The sequence below is a fragment of the Sinocyclocheilus anshuiensis genome, unplaced genomic scaffold, assembly GCF_001515605.1.
Source record: "Sinocyclocheilus anshuiensis isolate Anshui unplaced genomic scaffold, SAMN03320099.WGS_v1.1 scaffold1239, whole genome shotgun sequence".
Lineage (NCBI taxonomy): Eukaryota > Metazoa > Chordata > Actinopteri > Cypriniformes > Cyprinidae > Sinocyclocheilus > Sinocyclocheilus anshuiensis.
The window spans coordinates 974,887-999,897 of record NW_015540949.1 but is presented as its reverse complement, the minus strand read 5'-3'; the positions used below and the strand labels follow the sequence as shown (position 1 = coordinate 999,897).

General features: G+C 37.5%; 1 protein-coding gene across 1 annotated transcript in view; it reads left to right on the top strand.

Annotated features, from left to right (window-relative positions):
• The first annotated feature begins 5,442 nt into the window (after positions 1-5,442).
• The window catches only part of itga8 (integrin, alpha 8), a 79,923-nt gene continuing 60,354 nt past the window's right edge, over positions 5,443-25,011 (top strand). Inside the window, exons 1-12 of the mRNA XM_016488060.1 lie at positions 5,443-5,767; positions 6,143-6,276; positions 9,991-10,091; positions 10,659-10,782; positions 13,171-13,232; positions 13,582-13,627; positions 16,552-16,677; positions 17,180-17,224; positions 20,121-20,164; positions 20,832-20,888; positions 21,424-21,476; positions 22,866-23,071. Coding sequence (XP_016343546.1) covers positions 5,592-5,767; positions 6,143-6,276; positions 9,991-10,091; positions 10,659-10,782; positions 13,171-13,232; positions 13,582-13,627; positions 16,552-16,677; positions 17,180-17,224; positions 20,121-20,164; positions 20,832-20,888; positions 21,424-21,476; positions 22,866-23,071 — 1,174 coding nt within the window. The 5' untranslated portion in view covers positions 5,443-5,591. The remainder of the gene's footprint in view (positions 5,768-6,142; positions 6,277-9,990; positions 10,092-10,658; positions 10,783-13,170; positions 13,233-13,581; positions 13,628-16,551; positions 16,678-17,179; positions 17,225-20,120; positions 20,165-20,831; positions 20,889-21,423; positions 21,477-22,865; positions 23,072-25,011) is intronic.

Below are 25,011 nucleotides of genomic sequence, written 5' to 3'. Positions count from 1 at the left end.
GGTTTTTATATGTCACAGCCAGAGTTTATCCGTTCTTGGCAGAACAAAAGTTCAAGAAATCTTTATAAATTAACAGAAAATGTGGAGGAGGGAGTATTTTGGGATGGTTTCTTACAAACGTCACTGAAATAAAAATAGAAAGCGACATCCGTAGAGTAGAAACTGGACCCTAAACCATTTTTTTTTAAGCTCTCTGTGATTCTTTTTTTATTGAATCTCGGGCAATTTTCCTCTTGCTGATGGTTATTCAGTTTGAATAATAAGCTATAGGTTGGCTGTGAAAATGAAGTAAATGTTAGTAAAGAAGCCAGAGTAAAACAAATGCATAAATTCTGAAAACAGTATGTGAATCAAGCTCAATTATCAGTAAGAGTATATCAAACTACTCGGATGATTGTAGAAAAGATTGTCCCTCAAAACTCGCTTGTATGATCCTCGGGTAAAAAAAAAAAAAAAAAAGAGAAGATAATGGTTATTTTCAAGGGCTTTAGTAGCTGAGAGTGCACCAGTTTATCATGTAAAGTGCTCCACAGAACACTGGCCTGTATGAGAGGATAGAACAAAAGAAGCTGTTACTCAAGAACCAAATGAAGCACATCTGGAGTTTGCCAATAATGCATAATAGTAAACCAGAAAGAAAGGAGTTTGTAGTCAGATGAGACCAAGATAAAGCTTTAATAAAGCAAGATGTGTGGTGCAAATCAAATGCTGTAGACTAACACACTAAATTTCAGGAAAAAGTTCATTTTCCCAGCAAGAATGATCACACAGGCTGAATTAAAGAAATATTCTGGTTTTAATAGAAGCTGAGTTTAATGGAATTTCATAATACTGATTACTGCAAACCGTTATTTTGACTTGTCCCTCATTTTATTTATAATATTAACTATAAAAATGGCCAAAAACAAAGGTTATGGTGAGGCACATAAAATGGAAGTGAATAGAGACACTTCTGAGGGTTGAAAAGCAGACATTTCAATGATATACATTTTATTAAAGAATTTACAATCATTCTTCTGTTAGAGCTTGTGTATTATTTGGCCAGTAAAATAGTTCTTGTAATTTTTGCACTCATTTCTGGTAGTAAGTTGTCACAGTGACAAAATTGTAAAACTTTTTTTAGTTGTCATATGACTTCAAAAAAAATAAATAAATAGGTTTCAGTATTTGTAATAATACCACAGAGAACAAAATTACAATGTAAGATTTGGAATCTGTCTATAGTTTCTGAGAGTCCACACAGTACTTGCCTTACTTAGTACTTGCAGTTTCTGTCGTTAAAATCCAGCTTATATTTAATGAATATCCATTCTTTATAAGCAAGTGCAAAGTTAATGATGCTTTGATACTGCAACATAATTTGATTGTAATTTATATTAATTTATAATTTGATTGAACATTTAACAGGACACTGGATGATGTGTCCATTTTTTGCATATATTTTGCATGATTTAGCTTGTGAGGCTTGCTTTAAAATCCCAGTGTTTCTGGCCAGTGTGATAAAAGTCTGTCTGGCTCTTTGCCTCCCAGAGCCTTAGAGGGGAATTCAGAGAATGTTCTCCAGCTCTCTCATTCCTCCTGGAATGAAAGTACAATACATGGACCATGCCTAATCTATTATTTTTTGTGTCTGTTAGATATTAACTCTTCTCATTGTTTACAAAAAGTCTTCAGAGGCAGCTGAGCCAAATATGTCATTTCTGAGAAGAGAAGCGGGTATCTGTTCACGACTGTGAATGTGTGTTTTATTAAACCAGACAGAGCGATGACAACAATCACTGGAGATCCAGTACTGAACCCATTATCGTCTATGGAATCAAATCATCATGCTTTTAGTGCTAGGTTGCAAAGACAACACTATATCTAAGATTGACGCCACCAGTCTTCACCAGGACACAAAAATGGACAGCAGAGCAACACTTCAGACCTGGCTGATGCATGTGCGCTGCTGTGAAGGCTTTTATATATTTCACCTGCTTCTCTTTGAGAGTGGGCCAAAAACATACGTTATATCTCAACAGCAGTAAGCTATGTAAGGAAATGTTTTGCTAGCTCTACTATTCAGTACTTTATGGTGAACAGAGAAGCTGCGGAATTCGTTTTAACTTGATCTATACTTTTGTTTTTGTTTTCAGAAGATCATGCTTCTTTTATTCACCCTTACTTGTTTTACTTGAATCATCAGCGTTTAATAGAACAAGTTAGATGTTTCGCAATGATGTTTGATTACTAAGTATGTTCTGTCTGCCGCGACACATGCGTGTACATTCCTCTGCTCGTAAACAAGGCGCAGCGCATGCGTGTTCTACGTCAGCAGCACCACACACATGCGTTGTTTACATGCAGAGGTTCTCTCGATAATGGCGGCAGATGGCGTGCGAGGGAGAGGAATTGTTGAGTAAAGTCGTTGTTTTTGTTTTCATTGCACACAAAAAGTATTCTCGTAGCTTCGTAAAATTACGGTTGAACCACTGATGTCACATGTACGATTTTACCGACGTGCTTACTACATTTCTGGGTCTGGGAATATTTCAGTTACATTGCTGTCTATGCAGGGTCAGAAAGCTTTTGGATTTCATCAAAAAAAAAATCTTAATATGTGTTCCGAAGATGAACAAAGGTTATACGGGTTTGGAATGACATGAGGGTGAGTAATTCATGACAGAATTACAATTTTTCAGTGAACTATTCCTTTTTATGTGTTCATGTGCTATTATTAATATTAGTTTGTGAAACGTAAACTGTATATTTTCAGACACATCACCTCCGATGAGACGGGATTGATTCAAGGCCTGACTTCTGAAAGTCTCCAGTACATGTATAAATAATGTTTTTGTGCTAACTTTTTGAAAACCGTACTAAAGACCAGATAACTTGGACGAAGATTCTATAATGTTACTAGAAGCGAGAACCTTGCCAGAACATTCTGAAACCGTTCCTGTTAGATGGGCGGTCCCTATTCGCTATGGCTGTGTCTCAAATGGAGCACTTGATTCTTTTTATTTTATTATTACTTTTATGTATTTATTTATTTATTTTGTATGCAAAAGCTGGTGTGTATAACATAAGGTCAATATTTCATTATATAATATCCACATGACATCCACATCTTTGTATTTTAAGATGTGTTTTTGAGTAGTTTTCTAAAAAGTGTGAGATTGTTTACAGTTGGAACCCGGACTGTTTGGTGATCACAGGATAGGCGGTGAAGGGAATGACTTCATTTAGACAAGATCAAAACTCTGACAGCCAGATGGAGCGCACACACAGCCTGCGTCTTGAGCTCAGATGTGAACACAGAGCCTAAATTTAGGTTTGCTCCAGTGAAACAGGTCAAGCAGGACGTGCGATTGTAGGTTCTCTTCAAAACATCCGCACCGTTTATTTTCCAAACGTTATACTTATCGCGCGCGCTTCATACCAAAGTTTAACTTTGGACGTCTCACGAGGATAATTACTGTTCATTATTTGCAGCCGGTGTTAAAATTGCGTAATTAAAAGCATCGGCTTTAAGGCTGACCGATTGAAACAACTTGATCTGAGCAATATGGCGGTCTTAATATTAATTCATGTAACTTTGATATAGGCTTATTATCTAATTATAAAATCAAAGTTTTTATTTATTCATTTATTTAGACTGAATATAACAATATTTCGATAGGCTATTAGGCTATATCAAATAATATAAATGTATGTATTTTATATAATTTGATAATTTAATTTAGTATAAATTAACATTTATTAAAATAATCTGTTATTTTTTTATAATATTTAAAGTTAATAATAACTACAACCCCAATTCCAGAGAAGTTGGGACGTTTTGTAAAATGCAATAACATCAAGAATCTGTGATTTGTTAATTCTCTTTAACTTTTATTTAATTGACAAAAGTACAAAGAAAAGATTTCCAAAGTTTTCACTGACCAACGTAAATGCATTTTGTAAATATGAACAAATTTGGTTTTTGACGGCTGCAACACATTCCAAAAAAGTTGTAGAATGTCCCCGTTATAATGTTTTGAAACAGTTCACAGTAAGCAGGTGAATTGGTAATGGATCATGTTTGGGTATAAAAGGAGCATCTCAGTCTTTGTAAGCAAAGATGGATCATGGCTAATCACTTTGTGCCAAATTTCACGAGAGAAGTATCAAACAAATCAGAAATCACATTTCGCAGTGCAAAATTGCAAAGAATTTAGGTCTTTTACCAAGTACCATACATAATATTGTGAAAAGATTCAGGGAATCCAGAGAAATCCCTGAACATGTAGGGCAAGGCAGGAAACCTCAGTTGAATGTGCTTGACCTTTGAGCCCTCAGATGGCATTGCATAAGAAACCGTCATGCTGCAGTGTTAAATATAGCCACATGGGCTCAGGAGTACTTCAGAAAATTCGCTGTCATTTATCACAGTCTGCTGCTGCATCAAGAAATGCAACTTGAATATCTGTTACTCTAGGAGAAAGCTATACATCAATTCTATGCTTCGATGCTGCCAGGTTCTCTGGGCCACAGCTCATCTCAGATAGTCAAAACGATCCCAAAGACCAAAGGGACCATCCAGACTTTCATTAGCGACAGAAACAAAACCAAATGTCTGTCATGGTATGGGAGTGCAGCAGAGCAAACAGCATGGGTGACTGGAATATGTGCGAAGGTACTATTGACAGGGAGGCATATATTGGGATTGTACAGAGATATATACTGCCATCAAGATGATGTCTTTCATGGGAAGTCCATGGTTATTAGATCAAGACAATGTCAGCTCTCATTCTGCATGTGCTATACAACAGCATGGTTTCATAGAGACAGAGTGACTGTGCTAGACTGGCCTTTACCTGCAGTCCAGATCTGTCTCTAATTGAAAATGCATGACCAGTCATGAAAAGGAGAATCAGACAACAAAGATCACAGACTGCTGAGCTTCCGAAGTCTGGTATCAAGCGAGACTGGACAAAAATTTTGCTTGCAGAACTTTTAACAATTAGTATCCTCAATTCCCAAACAATGAAACATTGTAATTAAAAGGAAGGTTGATGTGACCCTGTTAAACATGCCTCTGTCCCAACTTTTTTGGAATGTGTTGCAGCCGTCAAAAACAAAATTTGTTTTACAAATTACATTTACGTTGGTCAGTGAAAACTTTGGAAATCTTTTCTTTGTACTTTTGTCAATTAAATAAAAGTTAAAGAGGATGAACAAATCACAGGATCTTTTTTTTTTTGCTTTTTACAAAACGTCCCAACTTCTCTGGAATTGGGTTTGCATCACTCTGATAATACAGTAGTAGCGATATAATAATAAAGGTCTTTTCATTTTTTAATTGTCGAGTTTGGTGTGCATATTGTTTGTTTTTCCATAAAAGGAGTTGGCCGGATGCTGTGTGATGTGGCGCAGGAGTCCTGTCTCGTGCGCAGCTCATTATAATGTTCAGTACGCAGAGAAAGGCGCGCAGCTTGCAAAAAGGCAGCAGCAGACGCATGGAGCGCGCACTCAATTTATGACAGCTGAACACGGACATACCTTACATTCCGTCTGCACATCTTTAATCAGAACATTTGGATTACACTTGGAAACACCGGGCTGACGCCATGCATCCTTGTTTTTTCCGCGAGTGTTTTCGTGGGTTTTTACTCATATTTTCAATTTTACGCGAAGCTGCTGCTTTCAACCTGGATTTGGAAAAGCCAACGGTTTACAATGGACCAGAGGGAAGTTATTTTGGATACTCACTGGACTTTTACCAGCCAACACCGGATAGAAACGTGTAAGTGCGATTAATATAACTTTTTTGTTGTTAATTTGGTTGTTTTTATGAAATTGACAAGCTCCCAAAGAGAGGCATCTTCCAGTAAGCTATATTTCGTAATAACCTCTTTCTTTCTCAGAAGCAAACTCAGTTTGGATATGCCTAAAATGTTCGAGACTTTTGACGCAGCTTCTTATTCAAAAAGCTTTTCAGCACCACCAATATGGACCAGTGAACTCAGACGCCTGAGGTTGATATGTAATTGGAAAGAGTGAATAGAATAGACTAACTCACATTTGAATTAATTTAATGGGGTCCATCTTGTCACTTAAAAGTGTATTACTTTGATCCAGTAGGATGCAGTTGTGTAGATTTATGCCTTTCTCTCTCCAGCATGTCGGTGCTAGTTGGGGCTCCTAAAGCGAACACCTCTCAGCCAGGGATTGTGGAGGGAGGAGCGGTGTACTACTGCCCCTGGCCGGCACCAGACCCAGACTCCTGCCGCCAGATCCCCTTTGATAAAGCAAGTAGGTACCCTCATGATTTAGAACCTGTCAACTAATTCAGAAAGTTCAGAAGTTTCTACTGAAACAATTAGCTCCTTTCAGGTATAACGATGTCTTCTTACGTGCCTTTTTATGCATTTCTTTAAATTACTGTATTGAATTGAAACTCTTACATTTAAAATAATGCGCAAATAATTTAGAAACACATGCTATGTTGTTTCTTTATCTTATTTACTAACACAGATGTCACAAGCAACATCTTTAGAGTAGGTATAATAAATTTCTGTTCCTCCAATAAAAAGATCAAAAACCACATCCAAGAAAGAGTTAATTTCGCCGCATATGGTTTGGTTTAAAATTTCAGGAGCGGAGTAATTACCAGGGAAAGGCGCGTAACTTTACCTCGGTGCGTAATCTGCCGTAATTTAGACGTCCATTACGCGCATCTATTATTTAGGTCAACACGACATTTTATCTTTACATTTAAATTTATTTGTTCACATTTTCTGCTGTCTTTGTCGTCTAATTCATTTAGTGAGGGAAAGGGTGTTGATGATGTCTGTAGGTATTGTGGAATCAAACTTGAAGTGCCAGAAAAAGGAAAAGTTGCTTTTGAGAGTCACAAAACGTCACATTTAAAGGGGTCATATGATGCGATTTCAAGTTTTCCTTTCTCTTTGGATTGTTACAAGCTGATTGTGCATAGATAAGATCCCTGAAGTTGCAAAGACTAAAGTCTCAAAACCAAAGAGATATTCTTTATCAAAGTTAAGACTCTGCCACGCCCCCCTAAAACGGCTCGTTCGAACACGCACCCACATATCTACCTCACTATGTGGAAATATTTGCATAATGCCGCCCGAGAGAGAGAGAGAGCGAGAGAGACCAGCTTCATCACTGTGTCTGTCACGCGACTCTGTTCCCCTTTCGGGCTCTGTCTTTACATTTATTTTGAAAGATGAAGCTCGCGATTATGGTAAGGGGCGTTACATTTCCGACGAGTGCTTGTGGTGTTCGGCCAATCACAATGCACTGGGTCAGCTGGCCAATCAGAGCAGACTGCGCTTGTCGAAAGGAGGGACTTTGTAGAAAACGAAGCATTTGAGAGAGGCGGGGCATAGAGGACCTACAATAATGTACAGTATTTTAAAAATAATGTGTTTTTTGAACATTAAAGCATGTCAACATATTCTGTTACACCAAATACACAAAATAATGATCTTTAAAAAAGCATCATATGACCCCTTTAAATCGATTTTGTCATCTGGAACGGAGATTGCAGGAGTGTTTATGATATTACTGGACTATTTTGAGGAGCCGTGGCTTGCCGGTAAATGCAGTGGTTGGTTTTGGACTCCGAACCGCGGCGTGGACTGGAGACAGACTTGGATGCAGCGGAATTTGAGCACTTATGTTTCGTCAGTCTCGTCTCGTGGTGTTATTCATAGCATTCTCTAGAGGGAGCTTTGATCGCAGTATTTATGTGCTGTTCCTGTTTCTAAAGTAGGCTCTTATCAGAAAAGGCTATTACATGACCTTCTAAATAGAGAACCATGCGGCCAGTGCGGTCTGATTCTCGGATGAATGACTCGTTCGAGCTGATTCATTATACATACAGGGCGAACAATATAGTACGATTCTCAAACAAGCGACTCGAATGAGCCGGTTCTTTTTAGTGAATCAAAAACAATTAGGCGAACAGTGTGATCCGATTCCCGAATTAATGACATTAAAATGTACTGATTTGTTTATGATCTGCATTTAATCAGTCCATAATATAAAAAAATGTATGTAATAATTTGTTTGCTTGGCTTTGGAGCAACGAATGCGATTTTATAAATAAGTCATTGTTTATTATTAATAGTCATTATTATTATTTATTTATTTAACAATTATTTAATTTTTGCTTTAAGCTTGTTTTTTTTTTTGTTTTTTTTTTGAGGAAGAAATTCCTTTTTGCATCATCATATTCAGCCATTTGTAGGTGAGCCAGTGAGAATCACCATTTGTAGACGAAGTACTGAAGTGTGCGTGAGGAATTGACATTGAAACGGATTGTCTTTTGGAGATGAAAGCAGTGGTGCTCTGGTTCAAGACGGTTGGTTTTAAAAGGAGCCTAATGGTGATGAGGTGAGATAGGCAGAGAGAGATATGTGAGAGAGAGAGTTAAAAGAGCTGTGAACACAAGGGGAATAAGGAAAGAGACCAAACTCTGATGAGGGAGGACAGAAGTGCTGTCTGTTCTTTGTTAGTGTCTGAGCATCTACTCAGCAAGAACGTCCACGCCGAACACACACATTTCTAGATTCATTAGTCATGTTGTTTTTAACACACTTGACCTTTGATCCTGTGCGCTCTTCCCACTGTGGCCCTCAGAGCTCTCCATGGGGGGCATGGCACGTGAGTGTGCGACTGACATTTCTGATGACAGCCTGTGTGTGTGTGACTAATGCAGTCCTGACTGAGAAGAGTAAATTCATTAGATACACCAGATAGGGCCACGTACCAATGGACCTTGCCTTGCAAAATTTCACACAATTCTCTCACACACAGATTCATAGTTACATGTCCAGATATTATAGAGGCCTTACAGCAGATACATTCCACAGATTTGAGGTAAATATGTCATTTTATATTTATATATTATCAGAGATGATTGAATGTGTAAGTCAAGACTGTCTGTTTAGCAGCACAGGTCACTTTCATTTACAGAGATCTCAGTTGTTACTAGGAGCTTTCATTCATAACAGGAGGAATCATTTACAACAAATTTATATCAATGCAAAAAAAAAATGAAAAGGAAAATGACAAGCATGTGTTTTGAAACCAAAAATGAAACAGATGTTTTAAAGCACCAAATGATGCCCTGCTGTGTTTTTATATTGTGAGTCTGGCGTATTCATAGCACAGACAGCGAGGAACAGGCTATGTCCTTTGTCCCAAATGTTCATATTTAAGGAGTGGTCACATTAGCGGAGTTTCAGCTAAATTTTGCTGGCAAAAAGTCAGTTATCCATTGTCAATAGTGTAGCCATGCAACTTTCTTTTGGTCAACCCAGTAAATTTTGTGTGACCAAATAGTTGAATGCACAGACTCCCATTGAAATGACACAATTTTAACTAAGAAAAGTCGCTGAATAACAGTAAATGTGACCATTAGAGTTTGAAATTGGTTACTTATCTTCACAGCATTAATGGTGATGCTTGCCTTAGTGGTGAGTCTTTAAGAAGTTATATATAAAAAGAAAATGACTTCAAAATACTGTGAAATCTTATTATGCAAGCCAAAGTATAAGACTTACATATCAAGAAAAAGGCCCATAGTAAAGGCCTGAGAGATGGAGAGAAGAAAGCAGAGAAGGATTAGAGTTGATGTGTTTTTATGAGGTGTAGACTGTACCTTATGGAGCTCTAAACAGGCCCAGCTGTAGCGAGATCTTTCCTGGATCACACAGAACCCCTGTAGACACAGATCCGCAGAATCATGTAGCTGTGTACACACACTCTGTGAGTAAAACGACCCCCTGTAGATGTGCTTTCTTATAAACAAACACACTCAGACTCATTTGAAACCTAATTTGCTGTTTCATGGCTCATGTTGTTCCAAAATGATTATACTGGCACAAGTGTTCACAATGTGTTACATTTCTCAGCTGCCTGATGTTTTCTGTTTATTATATAATGAAGTCCCACTCTGTTTTTCTGTAACTTTCATTCGTCCCCTCTCTTGTCCAGATAACCGAATGATTAAAGTGAACGGGACACGGGAGCCTTTAGAATTTAAATCCCATCAGTGGTTTGGAGCCACAGTCAGGACCCACAAAGGCAAAGTGGTGGTAAGTGATGCTCAGAAGCATAATCCAGTTAAAGACCATTTGCAGTCATCCTCATGCTGGACACATGCTTCCGTGCATTCATGGATGCGGTTGGAAACTCTACTCTTTATCAGTAAGTAGCTGCCCATCAATGGGTTTAATGCTGTTTAATAGCATTAGTGTTTCATTCATGAATGCATGGGAGCCAGAATCAGAGTTCATTCATGAATGCACGGGAGTGTTGTTTTGGAGAAATGTTTTGATAGGAAATGTGGCTCTGTCCTGTTACTGAGCGGGGTTTTGGAAAATGTTGATTTGAGGTTGACCATGCGAGGTGGAGAACTGCTGATGTTTGAAAGAAAAAGCCCAGAGTTATTACATGAGGGAAGGCATGGTTCCCAAATGTGACTGTTGTTCTCCAAACAATCAGATACGGAAACATTTTGCTCTTTCAAATGCTTTTATTCAGAAAATGACAGAAGACTGGATGTTTTTTTCATCTCCAGCTCTGTCCTAAGTAGTCTCTTTATGATCTATGTCTATCAGTGCTGTTATTTACAGTAACATGGTGTTTGTGTGGTTCTGTAGGCTTGTGCGCCCCTCTATCACTGGAGGACAGTGAAGGTCAGCAGTGAGATGGATCCAGTGGGAACTTGTTATGTGGCTGTGCAGAACTTCAGTGCCTATGCTGAGTATTCTCCCTGTCGAACCAGTGAGTATTTCACACACACACACACACACACACACACACACACTGGTTTCCCTACGTTTTATGGGGCCATTCCATAGACGTAGTGTTTTTTTTTTTTATACTGGACACACTGTATTTTCTATCCCCTTACCCTAACCCTACCCCTCACACAAAACTTTCTGCTATTTTTAGATTTCCAAACTTCATTCTGTATGATTTATGAGCTGTTTTCCTCATTGGGACCAAAAAAATGTCAAAATGTACTGCTTTTACTACTGTATGCTTGTGGGGACACTTGGTCCCCATAACATAATGTTTCAGATCATCAAACAAATTTAAATATTAGTAAAAGATAATTTTTGTAATAATAATTTGTATAGAAAACTGTAATGGCCAATTATATTTGAAAGTACTCTAAAAAAATTCTCAGAAAAATAGTTAAAATAGCCTGAACTCAGAGCTCCTTATGTTCGCAATGTAAGTTAGAAGTGTACCTAAGATGGTCTGTGTTCATTTAGTGTGCACCTACAAGCCAAAATTCTTGCATACTGCCCTGAAATGAATCAAGTTCTGCCCAAAGGCTGACAGAACCTATAAGCCAGTGGAACATGACAGGTTTTGGCACTGTTTGTTGCAATGCAAACAGCATAAATCTGTGTAATGAAGTATGCATGCTTTCGTTTCTCACCTGCATCATCCTCCGCTGCACAGACACACTCACAGACTCTTATGGTGCCGTACCGTGCCGTACCATGCAGTGGAAAAGCGCCATTAGTCAACGCAGTGCTGGATGATCCAAAAACAGCACCAAGAATACTGTCACTTCTTGGAGTGTTTTTTCTGATTTACTGTACTTTTATTTTTTTTTGGATGACTAGCCAACTAGTTAAAATGAGTAGTCGTACCAGCTCTGCTTTTCACACAGAATCACAGATGTGTCCGCTGTTTCTCGGGCTGCCCAGTTGTGCCAGTTGCCAAATATCAAAGGGGAAACTCACATGTTTATTTTAATGTAATTTCCTGCTTATTTCATGTACTTTAAAGTCTCATTCACAGTAATAGTAGTTGATAAATATACTCTAATTTCTTGTCGTCATATCAGATACACATATTCTCTTACATTTTCACAGCATGCACATACACGTGTGTATTAACAGTTAGTACAGAGTAAAGTGGTATATTAATAATGATAAGTGTGCCTAATGTGCTCTTAGGGAAAATTATTATATGACACATGAGGCCATAATCACTGTGAATTACTTTCCTCATTCTTTGTTAAACAATTTCAAGTGCCAGCCATCTTCCTGGTAGGTCAGCTAGGAGTCCCTGCCAAGACTCAGGGCAGAGATGCTCGGTGTTGATAAAATCCAGCTTGTTTTTGTCTGCTATGGACACTCTCATGCATGCATGTATACACACATTTTGCAAAGACAGTAGTATTAAGGAAATGTGAGAAATGAAATACTAAGTGAAGTCTGGCTGAGGAGTGAAAAAAGAGAAACAGGGATGGAATGAGAGAGAGAGTGTTTATTGTATTTTTAGAGAACAGGGGTTGGGATTTGGAAGTGATGTTTCGCGTCATTAACCCTCCCCACCTACGGTATTATAGCAACACACACAGGACATAACTTACTGTACATCCTTGTTGATCCTGGAACCACATTCCTATACCCCAATCAGATTTTAAGGTTAGATTTTGGCCTGGACGTGGCGCTTAAACATCATTCTTATCAGTCAATCATCTTCTTATGACTAAGAAGCTGGTTATGGTTAGGTTTGGGATTAAGCATAGGGTTAGCACCATATAACAAAACCATATTGTTTTATAAAGAACTGCAGACAGTTCGGAGGATTTGCACAGATTTGTGATGTCACGAAATGGCAATGGCTTTGCTCATGAATATGAATTATGTTATACTTAATTACTGAATATATACTATCCATACTATACAAGTAGGGCAGGAGATATATTATAGGGGGTATATTGGATATTTGTTGATGATTCATTTTTTCAGCTTCAATGTAAGAATAATTCTATTACTGTTGAACTCAATAAATGAAGTATTCCATATTTACTAAGTATTTAAGAATTTAATATATTGTTAATATACTGTACGTTTATTTTGCTATTATAATATTTTACTGTTTTAATACATAGTCTGTCTGATGTATGACCATTCCAATATATTCAGTAATTAGGTAGTTCAAAGAGGAATGTGGACCCTCGTATTTACATTTAATCTCATTTAACAATACTATAAAGTCTGAACTTGTGAACTTTACATTTCATTGCATCATATTATCCATTTACTTGAATATTTTACAGATTTGTCTTCGAAGTGCTGAAACTTTCTGTACTCATTCATATCCTAAAGGCTTGTGTAAATGAAGTTGCTCTGATCTTTGTAGATAACCCGGACCCCGAGGGCCAGGGCTTCTGCCAGGCGGGCTTCAGCGTTGATTTTACTAAGGTAACAGATCTCCCTCCTCAACCCTGTCTGTGTATTTCATCTTTATGATTACACACTCCTGTGTGACATGTCCTGCTTTTTGTTCAAAATCTCACAGCAGTCATTTCCAGTTTTAAATGGAAATGTTTTATGTATCACTTCGACCCTTCATTCAGACAGGAATGAGGGCTTATTCCTTATTATTTCTTTTATTTCTACTTATGCAGTTGCTTGTAAGTCTTTCTCCATAATCCTGCTCAAAATGCACAAGCGAACACACAGAAATAAACACAAACACATTTTTGAGGCCTGTGTCCTCATTTCTACCTTCTCTCCTATTTCCTCACTTGTTTTTTTCTCCATCTCTCAGGAAGGGACTCTGGTTGTGGGAGGGCCAGGGAGTTTCTACTGGCAAGGTAACGTACTTCTCCTCATTATTTTGTCTTTTCCATCATTCCATCCTTTTACAGAGTCTCTCTGAGTGAGATTGGCAGACACAAGTCTCTCATATCCCAGACTCACAGTCTCACAGGACCCCAAGAATCTCAGTTCCGTCCAACAAACTGACCAGGCTGACCCTTCCTCCACCTTCAGAGCAGAATAACAGACACTCAGAACGATGACACGTCACCTCCCATGAGCCCTGTTACCAAAATAATCGGGGATTATCTCAGTGTGTTAGCGCTACCATTTCTGAGTCTGTTCAGCCAATCAGTGAAGTGTTCTGCCACAGTTCACTCATCACAGATGGGTCAGTGATAGCTGTAATATAGCGGTCGTGATAATAGAAGACAGAGAGAGGTCAATGAGCTGCCCTTTCTGGTCAGTGGCTTTAATGACCAGAAAGAATCTTTAATCATCGCTTTTAAACTCCAGTGAACGCAGGTTAATGAATGCCTGCACTTCTTCACTTTTAGCCTGAATTATACGTTCTGCATAATTGGCAATGAAATGCATTTAAAGATAATACAGAAATCTGTACACCTGCATATGTTTAGCGGTGTTTATGTTAGAGATAAATAAATCAGCAAGTGTTTGGCCATTTAGAGACTGCCAGCATGAACTCATCTGGCGGATTAACAAAACTGTCAGGTCCACTTTGAGTTGAGTTGATCTACTTAGCTTTATTAATGCACCTTTTTACAAATAATTATATTGAATTCTGAGTAAATTTTGCACAAAATACTTATTTAATTCGCATAAAATTTAATTTCTGTATTTTTAAATAATATAATTGAGTTATAATTACTGTAATTATAATATTTCAAAATTATAATTTTTGTATTATATTGCCCATTAGTGACTTGTGCTAGCTTGATATTGGTATTAAAATCAGTTATTGAAAAACATGCAGATTTTATGTGGTATCTTTAGATTCCCAAAGTAATGGAAACCTGGAAAAATCAGGGAATTAAAAAAAAGATCAAATCTTAAGTTCTTAAGACTTCATTTGTTATAAACTTTTTATTTAATTTTTTAATTTCTTAAAAATGTATGTTCCACTCTAATATATGTGAAGTTTTGTTTTATTTACGGCAGGAAATTAACTAAATATCTTCATGGAACATGTTCTTTACTTAATATCCTAATGGTTTTTGGCATTAAAGAAAAATCGATAATTTTGACCCATACAATATATTTTTTGCTATTGCTACAAATATGCCCGTGTTACTTATGACTGGTTTTGTGGTCCAGGGTCACACATTTAATTAGCCATAAACTGCCTTTTGGACGTGCAGTGTCTTTAACAGTGCCTGTTTTTTTTATCATTTTATCAATGATTTTTATAATTAGTGCTTATCATTAATGGCTGAAGAAGCGATAGAAATGCATGCGCCAAATCCAAAAGGTGTAAGAAAGCTTCAAGAATACATCTAACTGTATTTCTTGTAGTGAAGTGCTCCTCTTAAAAATCTTTTAAAAAATGCGTGGAATGGATGTTTGGCCCTGACCAAATGAGGCATAGCTAAATATTTTGTGGCCGGATGTATATGTAATTGTTTATGTGTCTGGATTTGGATCACAATGCTAGATGTTGATTGTTGTGTAATTGCAGTCGTATGTTAAGACATGAAAACAGATTTGTTCAATCTTCAGACCCCCCACAGCCTGAACTCAGAGTCACAGCCCTTATTAAATACTAATAATACTGGGTTCCACGTCAAGTCTCACATGTGTTATTGGTTTTTGTTTGTAATGGAGAGACAGATGACTTGAGATGACACAAAAATGTAATGTCAGACACAGGGTCTCTCTATTTCGCTCATATACTTCATGCTGTGGACAAATACAGATGCATTAGGAGTTATGACCTGCCACTCGCTTTCTCTCCTCTCCTCTTTTCCCACGTTCAGTCCATCTTAACCTTTGCCTTTCATCATTTTTTGGGGGGAACAGATTTCTGTGAGGAGAAAAATTACCACATGTTGTATTGTGTGTGTGTCTACAAAACAAATGCAAATTAATAGAGACGCATGTACACACAGACACACAGCTAAACACACACATTAAGAGAGATTAATGGTTGGGGTTCAGCTTAGGCCTGGTAGTAAAAGAGAGTAATGTGTTTATTGAAAGTGAACAACAAAAATGGAAGACATTACTCTCTCTCACACATCTTAATCTGAGAACTTGCATCTGTGTTGTTTTCCTCAGTGCTTATGTAATGTAGATAGTTGCAGAATGACAAATCTGAATGATGTGGAAGTAATACAGGGAGGTTTTAACAGTTTTAAGAGAAGTTGTGTCCCCTTTGAATTTTTCTGCCTGTTCAGAATTAAGCTTCCATCCTTGGATCAAATCATCAATTAATGGACCATTCTGCAATAGCAGTGGTTTTTCCACTGGAAAATATTTTAAAATATGAAACTTATCAATCCTATATTATATCTATGCTGCATTTTTTTTTTCTTCAATTAATTCAAGGTCACAATAATTCATTTTAGAATTAGAAAGATATTAGAAATTAGAAATATATTACAAAAAAGATATCATTGAACTATTGTAACTGAATATAATTATGTAACTATCCATTTTTTAAATATAAAAAGATGAAAAAATGGCATTAATGGTTCTAAGAGCCATTAGAACAATATTTTCCTTTTAGAATATAAAAATTTTCACCAAAAAAAAAAAAACCTTTATTGCCGTTTTTATTCCTGTTATTTTAGTGCATATGATTTCTATTTGAATTTTTGTACTTTACAGTTTGTTTTGCCATCCAAAAAGAAGTAACAACATCTGCCACCACAGTTGTACAATTTCTGTGATGCACATCAACACACACTGACACAAAATCAGTAGGCCTTGTGGAAAATAATGTGTATTTGTGTGTGTTTAGGTCAAGTGATCACTGCAGGTGTTGCAGAAATATTGAACGGCTATTCCCTGAAAACTATTCTGCGCAAAGTTCAGGGAGAGAAGCAGACTGTGGCTGCATCAGACACATATGATGACAGTTACCTAGGTAAGAGACGTGTTTGTGTGTGTTTGCCTTTGAAAGGTAAAGATGCTTTATGGGACACCAGCGATTTTCTTTGGGGCCCTGTTTATGGGTCAGAGGACCAGCCCTCTGTCAAATTAATAAACACACGCGCACATGAACACACATTAGCTTTTTTTGGTGGATGTTGAGGTAACCTTGACCCTCTGTCTCATAGCTCAATTCGGTGCTAAGTTTGTGCGTACTGATAACATTTCCATCTGGAACTACGGACCTCAAAACACTCATACACATACACATATTCTTTAAATACACACTTGAAAATCCTATGAACTTTTTCCCTGTGCTGTAAGTAATCATCATCACAGCTGGACTGTCATGATAATAGTGCAATCGATAATAAAATGATGAGATAAGACCAACATGAGTAAACATCGTTTTTAAACCCACTTTGGTAAGCAGCATCAACTGTTCCTCTCACTGTAGTCGCTCTGGTTTTCTTATGTTCTCTTTCTGTGTCTGGTAGGTTACTCTGTAGCGGTCGGAGAGTTCACAGGTGATTCGGAACAAGGTGAGAACGTTTAAACCTTTTATATACGTGAATGATACAGATTAAAGGGATAGTTCACCCAAAAATTCTAATTCTATCATCATTTACTCCATCATGTTGTTCTAAATCTGTATGATTTACTTTTTTCTGTGGAACACGAAAGACTCCATGTGTAGACAGAACATACTTTAAAATATCTTCTTTGCTAGTCACATGTCGTAATGTTCGGGTTGAGTACCAGACCTCTATCTCAGACACATAAACAAACCTCTACATCTTTTGTAGAGTTTGTGTATTAATGTGAGTGCATGCGACAGAGCTCTGTCTCTGTGTGTGGTGGTTGTGTGGATTTGTTGCTTACTGAGCTTTGATCGGACCCTTCAGCCTCAGACCATAATTACAGAGCACTCCCAGGATTCTGTCCCTGACATGCCACTCAGTGACAAACAGCCCATCTGCAGTCTGTCATCCCTCTCTAACACACACACGTGTGTGCCCACATTGACTCATAAGCAATCATTAGCCTACCTATCCATCTGACAGTACCGTTCTGCAAAACCCTGCAACTTAATTACCAACCACCCACAATCCAGCTTGAACAGACTAAAATCTGGAATAAAATAATCTCGTGTGAATTATTATGCTATATAATAGAGTGCACCTAATTGAAAAGTACACATTTTAAATTATAAAAAGATGATTGGTTACATTTTCTACATTGTAAAAAAAAAAAGCCAGTTAAGGTGAATAAAAAAATGCAGCTGTGGTTGCCAGAAATTCACTGTAAAATACTGTGACAATGTTTCTAATATTGCGGGATGGTATACTGGTGACTGTATATTTCATTAGGTGATATAATGTTAAAATACCTATCTTTCAAAACTGCTACTGATACAGGTGCCACAATAGAAAACCACATAATGAATCAGAGTTAATTGCAAGTGGCCTGTCCATGAAACATGCTTAAATGGTACTTGCATACTTGCACTGGGTGATACAAAGACAAAACACCATCGTGGTAAAGCATATGACACTAAAATAATGCAATAAACATTAACTAAATAATGCAATAATTATCAACTACATATCTTATCACCCAGCTCTAATCTGGTAAATGTGACTATAAGGCATGGAGATATAAAATATTATAAACATTAACATCATGATTTTCTGTAAAGCTGCTGTGTATTGTGCTATAAAAGTACATTTGACTTAACAGAAAATGGAACAAAAACACCCTAATGTACAAATATTAAGAAACAAAACTGTTTGATGAAATATAATCAAGTGATTTGTCCCACAGGGACTTTTGTCCATTTACTGTTTTTCACCGTAAATTGTATGGTACTGTAATTCAAAGATTTTATGTTCAAATTTTACTTCCAAACATAATTTTACTGTAAAATTACATTTAATATGATGTTAATACGTTCACAATGTTTTCCTGTATATGTGACCCTGGACCACAAAACCAGTCATAAGGGTCCATTTTTTTAAAATTGAGATTTATACATCATCTGAAAGCTGAATAAATAACCTTTCTCCATTTGATTGGTTTGTTATAGGACAATATTTGGCCGAGATGCAATTATTTGAAAATCTGGAATCTGAGGGTGCAAAAAAAATCAAAACATTGAGAAAATCGCCTTTAAAGTTGTCCAAATGAAGTTCTTAGCAATGCATATTACCAAACAAAAATTACGTTTTGATATATTTACGGTAGGAAATTTACAAAATATCTTCATGTAACAGGATTTTACTTAATATCCTAATGATTTTTGGCATGAAAAAAATCGATAATTTTGACCCATACAATGTATTGGCTATTGCTACAAATATACCTGTGCTACTTATGACTGGTTTTGTGGTCCAGGGTCACATATGGAAATGTATTAACAGGTTTTTATTAACAGGTCTTTATTTGTTAAAATGACAATTTATAGAGTGTATTGATCATGGCCACAGTAATTCATCAAATGATGATCATGAAGTATGGCAGATTGCAGTAGTCTGCTGTGTCATCCACAAGTTACCACTCAAAACTGACCTGCAAAACAGAAAATGGTGACAAAATTGTGTTCAGCGCCGTTTTTGGGCATTATATGTGGTCTGTTACTTGATTTGCACAATTCCTTTAGCGAATCAGACGTTAGAACAATGCAGACAGCATGCACAAATAATCAACACTATCGGCGGTTTCAGTTCATTCTTCCCAGAATTCCCTCTCTGTCTTTCTCAGACATATGTTCTATCTGGTCTGGATTAGTGGTGAATCCAGAGAGGAGAGACATGCTGATCTCTTTTTTCAGAGTTTCATACATGGCCTTTTGCTGTGGCACACTTTGTGGTCAAGCAAGGCGGGAAATTTGAGGTGGCGGGGGGAAGGGTCGAGGACGAGCGAGGCTGCGCTGGGTCCCTGGGAGTCTGGGAGATTTCGAGTTAGAAATGAGGCAGACTTTTGAACAGTCCCTCTCCGATCTCAGTGGGTGGGACAGATCCGACAGACAGCCGCAAACTCTCCCACCACAACACTATCTCCAAGATCATCCATCAGGCCTCAGACAGCCTCTGTCTCCTCCACTATGTGTCTTTCTCCTCTCTGTCTCTCACTTCTAAATATTTATAATAAATGAGTGACTGACACGGTGTTGACAGAGATGAGATTAACAACACTCACACGTCTCACCTCACTGTTTAGCCTGAGATGCGCTAGATAAGTGGTTGTGAGTGTGGAAATGTTCACTCATACACACTCTTCTCAAAACAAGAAAAGTGTATGTTTTATTATTGTTGAGTACTGAAGCACATCATTTGTTTCTTCAAACTCTGCAAGTCTAAAATATATAAAGCTGCTGACGCATATGTAAATATCTCAGGTATGTTTAGTGTGTATGCTTTTCTTATGTCCTCTATGCAGAACTGGTAGCAGGGGTACCTCGAGGGGCTCACAACTTTGGTTATGTAAGTATACAGTCCTAAACAGACTTTGTTTCCTGTGTTTCTGTCATGGTAAGATATGGAATCAAAGGTCAGAGGGAAAGGTCAAGGGGGAAGGAAGAATGTGAGAAATGTTCAAGAGGTTAGTCACTACCTTTGTACTAAAATGGAAACATTTGTTTATTCAAATAAACAAAAAAAGCTGTACGTTTAGCAAAGACTGGTATTCGGGTAAAACCTCGTCACTTGTGTAAGTGCATGTGAGTTTCTCATCTGGATGTGATTTGAAGCCTTAAGAAGGAATTCCCAATTAGGGCTGTAGCATCTAGGACGTAGGGGTGTCCCCTTTGGCCCTCAATTAAACAGAATCATATTCAGCTGGATGGGCGGCTTGTGAGGCAGACAGTGAATTTGCGTCTTTTTTTTTTTTTACTGCATGTTATATTCTTGGGTATTAGCCATATGGGGCTTTGTTTGATTTAGGATCTCAGTCATACGTGTCCCATAAAACATCCACTAAGATCAATCTGGATGTAATTATTAGAGTGCTAAATGCCTAACATGAGGAAAATCACTCTGGTTTGGAGTGGAGGACAGACATGTGGTCAGATACACAAGTCCTGCAGTACATTAGAATCATGACGATGTGTTTTGTTAGCACTAATACAATCTGAATTTTCTCTTATTACAGGTGGCTGTGATCAATGCAACAAACCTGACTTTTATCCAGAATTTTACTGGGGAGCAGGTGAGTGACTGTCAAATCTTTGATTTGTTTTTTTTAACTTCTGTTTTTAAAATGTTTGTTTGATGTTTTTATTAGTTAAGTATGCTATTTGTTCACTATGAATTATTTACAGGAGTTGTGGGTCAGTGCTAAGTTCTAAGTTGTGGAGAATGCAGCAGACAGCCACATTTTGACATACGTTACTATAAGTATGATTGCTTTTCTATTTTTAGCCAGAGAGGTAAAATGGCTCTTTTAGACAAGGAAAGTGTGTAGTGTGGCTGTACTGCACATCTGGGTATATGCGCTTTGTCAGTTAATGAATTTAATGCTGCCATAATCAATAAAAATTGCACAGAAACATCTCTTTTAAATGACTATTGTTGTTCTTTTGAGTTTTGCCTTCAACAGCCAATGGAAGGCTAAGCACAATGTTATTTAATATATTTATGTCTGGCTAAATTAGACCAAAGGAAGTTTTTGAATGAGACACAGACCTTTTAATTGCATTTTCTCCATCTCACATTTCTATTTCATATACAACTTTTTCTGGCAGATGGCCTCTTATTTTGGATACACCGTTGCAGTGACTGATCTAAATGGAGATGGGTAAGTCAACATGGAAATTAATTTCTAATGACATGTAAGGTCATAAAACCTTAAAAAGTCATTGAGTAAGTCTGTCTACATTAAGGTCATTCTTATGAAATCTATGTTTATCCCCATGTGAGGCAACTCAAAAGAGCACATTCTGTAGTCGTAGTACTTAGGTGTTCCTCACGGTCTGTCTGCATTGAAACAAGGCTTTCTCATCTGTCCGCATGATTTGTTTTGAGCTAATTTAATTTACCAGCTCACGCTGTATTTAGTTACAAGGTGTATTCAGAACTAAATAGAACTTGGACCATATAAATCATATAAATAGGACCATGAGGTTTTATATGGGCTTTGGCTTATTTAGACTCATGCATTAAGCTCTGGTTTACTTGACCCTTGTTTAAATGCTCACATCGTCCAGGAGGGAATTTGATATGTATAAAATTTGTTTCTAATTTGGTCTTATGAGGATACAAAACTTTGCTGACACATCAGCGCCAAAGCTCCTTCTCTTATGTCTGAAATGCTGACATATGTTTATGCCATTAACTGAAAGGCTTCCTTACCAACGGTACATAGTTGAATACACAGTAAAACAGCAGTATACACAAAGAAAGAGCAATTAAATGATACACCAGCAATGACCAACGTACAGAGCTCATTACAGCTCATTACACTTATAGCTGTTGAAATGGCTCATTTGCTGGAATCAGTCTTTAGTGTTGAAATCAATGTATCGTTTTTGTTATTTTTTGGCTACTAAATGCTGAAACGTATAAATCACAGTGATTTTTTTTTAGATATCAAATAACTTTATTATATCTGTTATCTTAGATCTAAGAAGTCTGAGAAGTACAAATGTGAATTTTTCTACAACGTTTCATTCCATTTTATCATTGGAATTCCGCCACCATCTTTGTTGGTTTTAGTCCAGGTTATTCTCAGAATGCCCTGTTCCGAACTGTAGGAACATTTTGGTATTCCTCCATCGGTCCTCACTCAGTCCAAAACACACTCCTAAATTCATATCTCCAAGCAAAATGTATCTGTTTTATATTATCAGCATTTATAAGATTTATGCTTTATCCCCCGCCATGATACTGTCATGTGCTGGCTTGTCTTTGTCTTCTCTGATGGCTCGTATTTTACAATGGTTCAGTGGTGCACTTCCTTGTATATATTGCTGTTTTGTAACCTCAAGGGTGACGTCTTGTATGATACTTTGACTTCAGACATGCACTATAAAGCTACAGGTCTTTATTCAGTTGTTAACCATCCATTCAGTTTCCAAATAAAGCATCTTCAAAACAAATGCATGTACAATTTGTTACTTATGGGCCTCCCAAAATTCAAAACCTAGAGGTGTTTGTGTCAAATTTGTGAATCTATGTGCACGCACAGGCTAGATGACGTGCTAGTTGGAGCTCCACTCTACATGGACCGTGAGTTTGAGAGTAAACCTCGTGAGGTGGGCCGTGTGTACTTGTATTTGCAAGAGGACGTGCTTCTCTTCTCCCCTCCAATCACACTCACTGGAACGCATCTGTTCAGCCGGTATGGAAGTGCCATTGCCCCTCTCGGAGATATCAACCAGGATGGCTACCTTGGTAAGTGTTTGTGTTAATTTCAGAGTGTTGTCTTGCATGTTTCAGGAGTTTTTACAAGGCCAGTGAGACAGAGGTATGCACATACACACATTTCCTACTTGTCTTTTTTTGTCAAAAGATTTTTTTTGTCATAAATGTGACAATACATGGTGTTTATAAATTTTAAATTATAAATGTAAATTCACCCCCAAAAAATATGAATTAAAGCTGAAATTGAAAATTTGGAGAATTTGAAATTTTGGTCAGAGCATTGTTGACCTGCCTGGGCACACAGAAAAAAATCATTTTTGTTGAGCCCTGTCTCTCAGTTTCTGTCCTGATCATTGCTAATTATGTTGTCATGGCAGCATTTCTCTATTTATTATGATTTTTAAGAGATCTTTCTGCATCTGAAAGAAACCAGGTGTTCATGGGTGGAGTTTAGACCAGACTAATCAGCCACAGATCATCTCCATCTCTGCAGACAGATTGAGTTGAGTTGTAGACAGAGGTTTTCTATTGTGCTGGTCACTGTGTGTATGCGTGTGTGTGTGCACATGTGCAGTCTATGAATCAGCTCCACATGTTACTGTAACACAATCTGATATGTCAGTGTAATTTTAAAATGACACTTGATGTGGATGAAAGTAAGATGAGGATATGATGTCCATACATGAAATGTAAGCCATCTGATTCTCTGATTTCCAAAAGCATGTTGTCATATAAGACTTTACAGCTTGTATGAAATGCCAGTGTGCTTGTGCTTGCCAGTGTGCCAGTGTGAGACTCATATATTGTATGTAATGTGTCTGTGAGTTCTATGGTAACAAAACACACTTTGATTTATGCAGGGGTTCATTTTGTGGATTACTTAAAGGTCTTGACTAATTTTTTCTGGCAATGTAAAAGTATCACATTATGAGATGATGCTGCTTTGGAGTTTTGGAGAATAATGACTTAATCAATAACTGATATGGTCATAATGAATCTGATATCACACACTGTATCTCTGTTTCACCAGCCATATGGCTGCACTGGTTTGATGAAGTGACACTTGTCACAGTGTCTCTGTTTTCTTTTGTACTCCTGCTGTTTGAATTATTCTGTCTTATAGCTAGTTGCTTGGCTTCTTTGTTCTGAGCTTTGTTTGTTCAGTTTTGTTGCTCTGTTGCCTCCGAATGGATTTTCTTTTGAGAGGATCCAGTGAGAGGCATCACTTATGTGTGTGGCTATACAGTTTGTAGTGTCCTGGTGTTTAGTGTTAGTAGTTGCTGAATTTGGGAGAAAATCTTTTCAAATTGATCATTTATGAAAGTACATTTAACAAAGTGCATATAAGAGCTTATAATTATAATTCCATTAGGGCCAGAAAATGAGATTAGGCCCTTGAGCATGACTTTACAACACGTGTGTTATTTTTGGACCCAGTGGTTTCTTATGTCTGTAAAATGTCTGTTTCCCTCCACTGTGGCATGTAGTATATGTATGCAGTCAAATAAGGCCAAGCCACATAATTAAGTATCTTGTAAAGTGTCATAATGAATTCGGTCTCATATATATTATGCTGTTCTTTTTCGCCGACCGTCTGACTGTTAATGTTGGGGGTCTTTGGGCACTGTGCCAGCTACTGTGCCCACTGCTAGAAAACAGGAAAAGGAAATGATCAAGAATCACCAACAACACGCGACGGATATTTATAGAGAGGAACTCGCCCAAGAGAAACAGTGAAACAGAGCATTATTACATATGCTGATGCACTTGTGCACACACTTCCCACTCACACACACACACGGTGGTCCAGTGGACGGAAATGAGCGCTTTCTTGTGGTGATGATTTTATTTTTCTAAGTCTAATTAAACTTTTCGTTCCAGTCTACCTCAGAACGGTTTGCTTAGCTCAGAAGATTTCCATGAGCACACATTCCTCTCAGATCTGTGATTAGTCATGGGCTCTCTCTTTC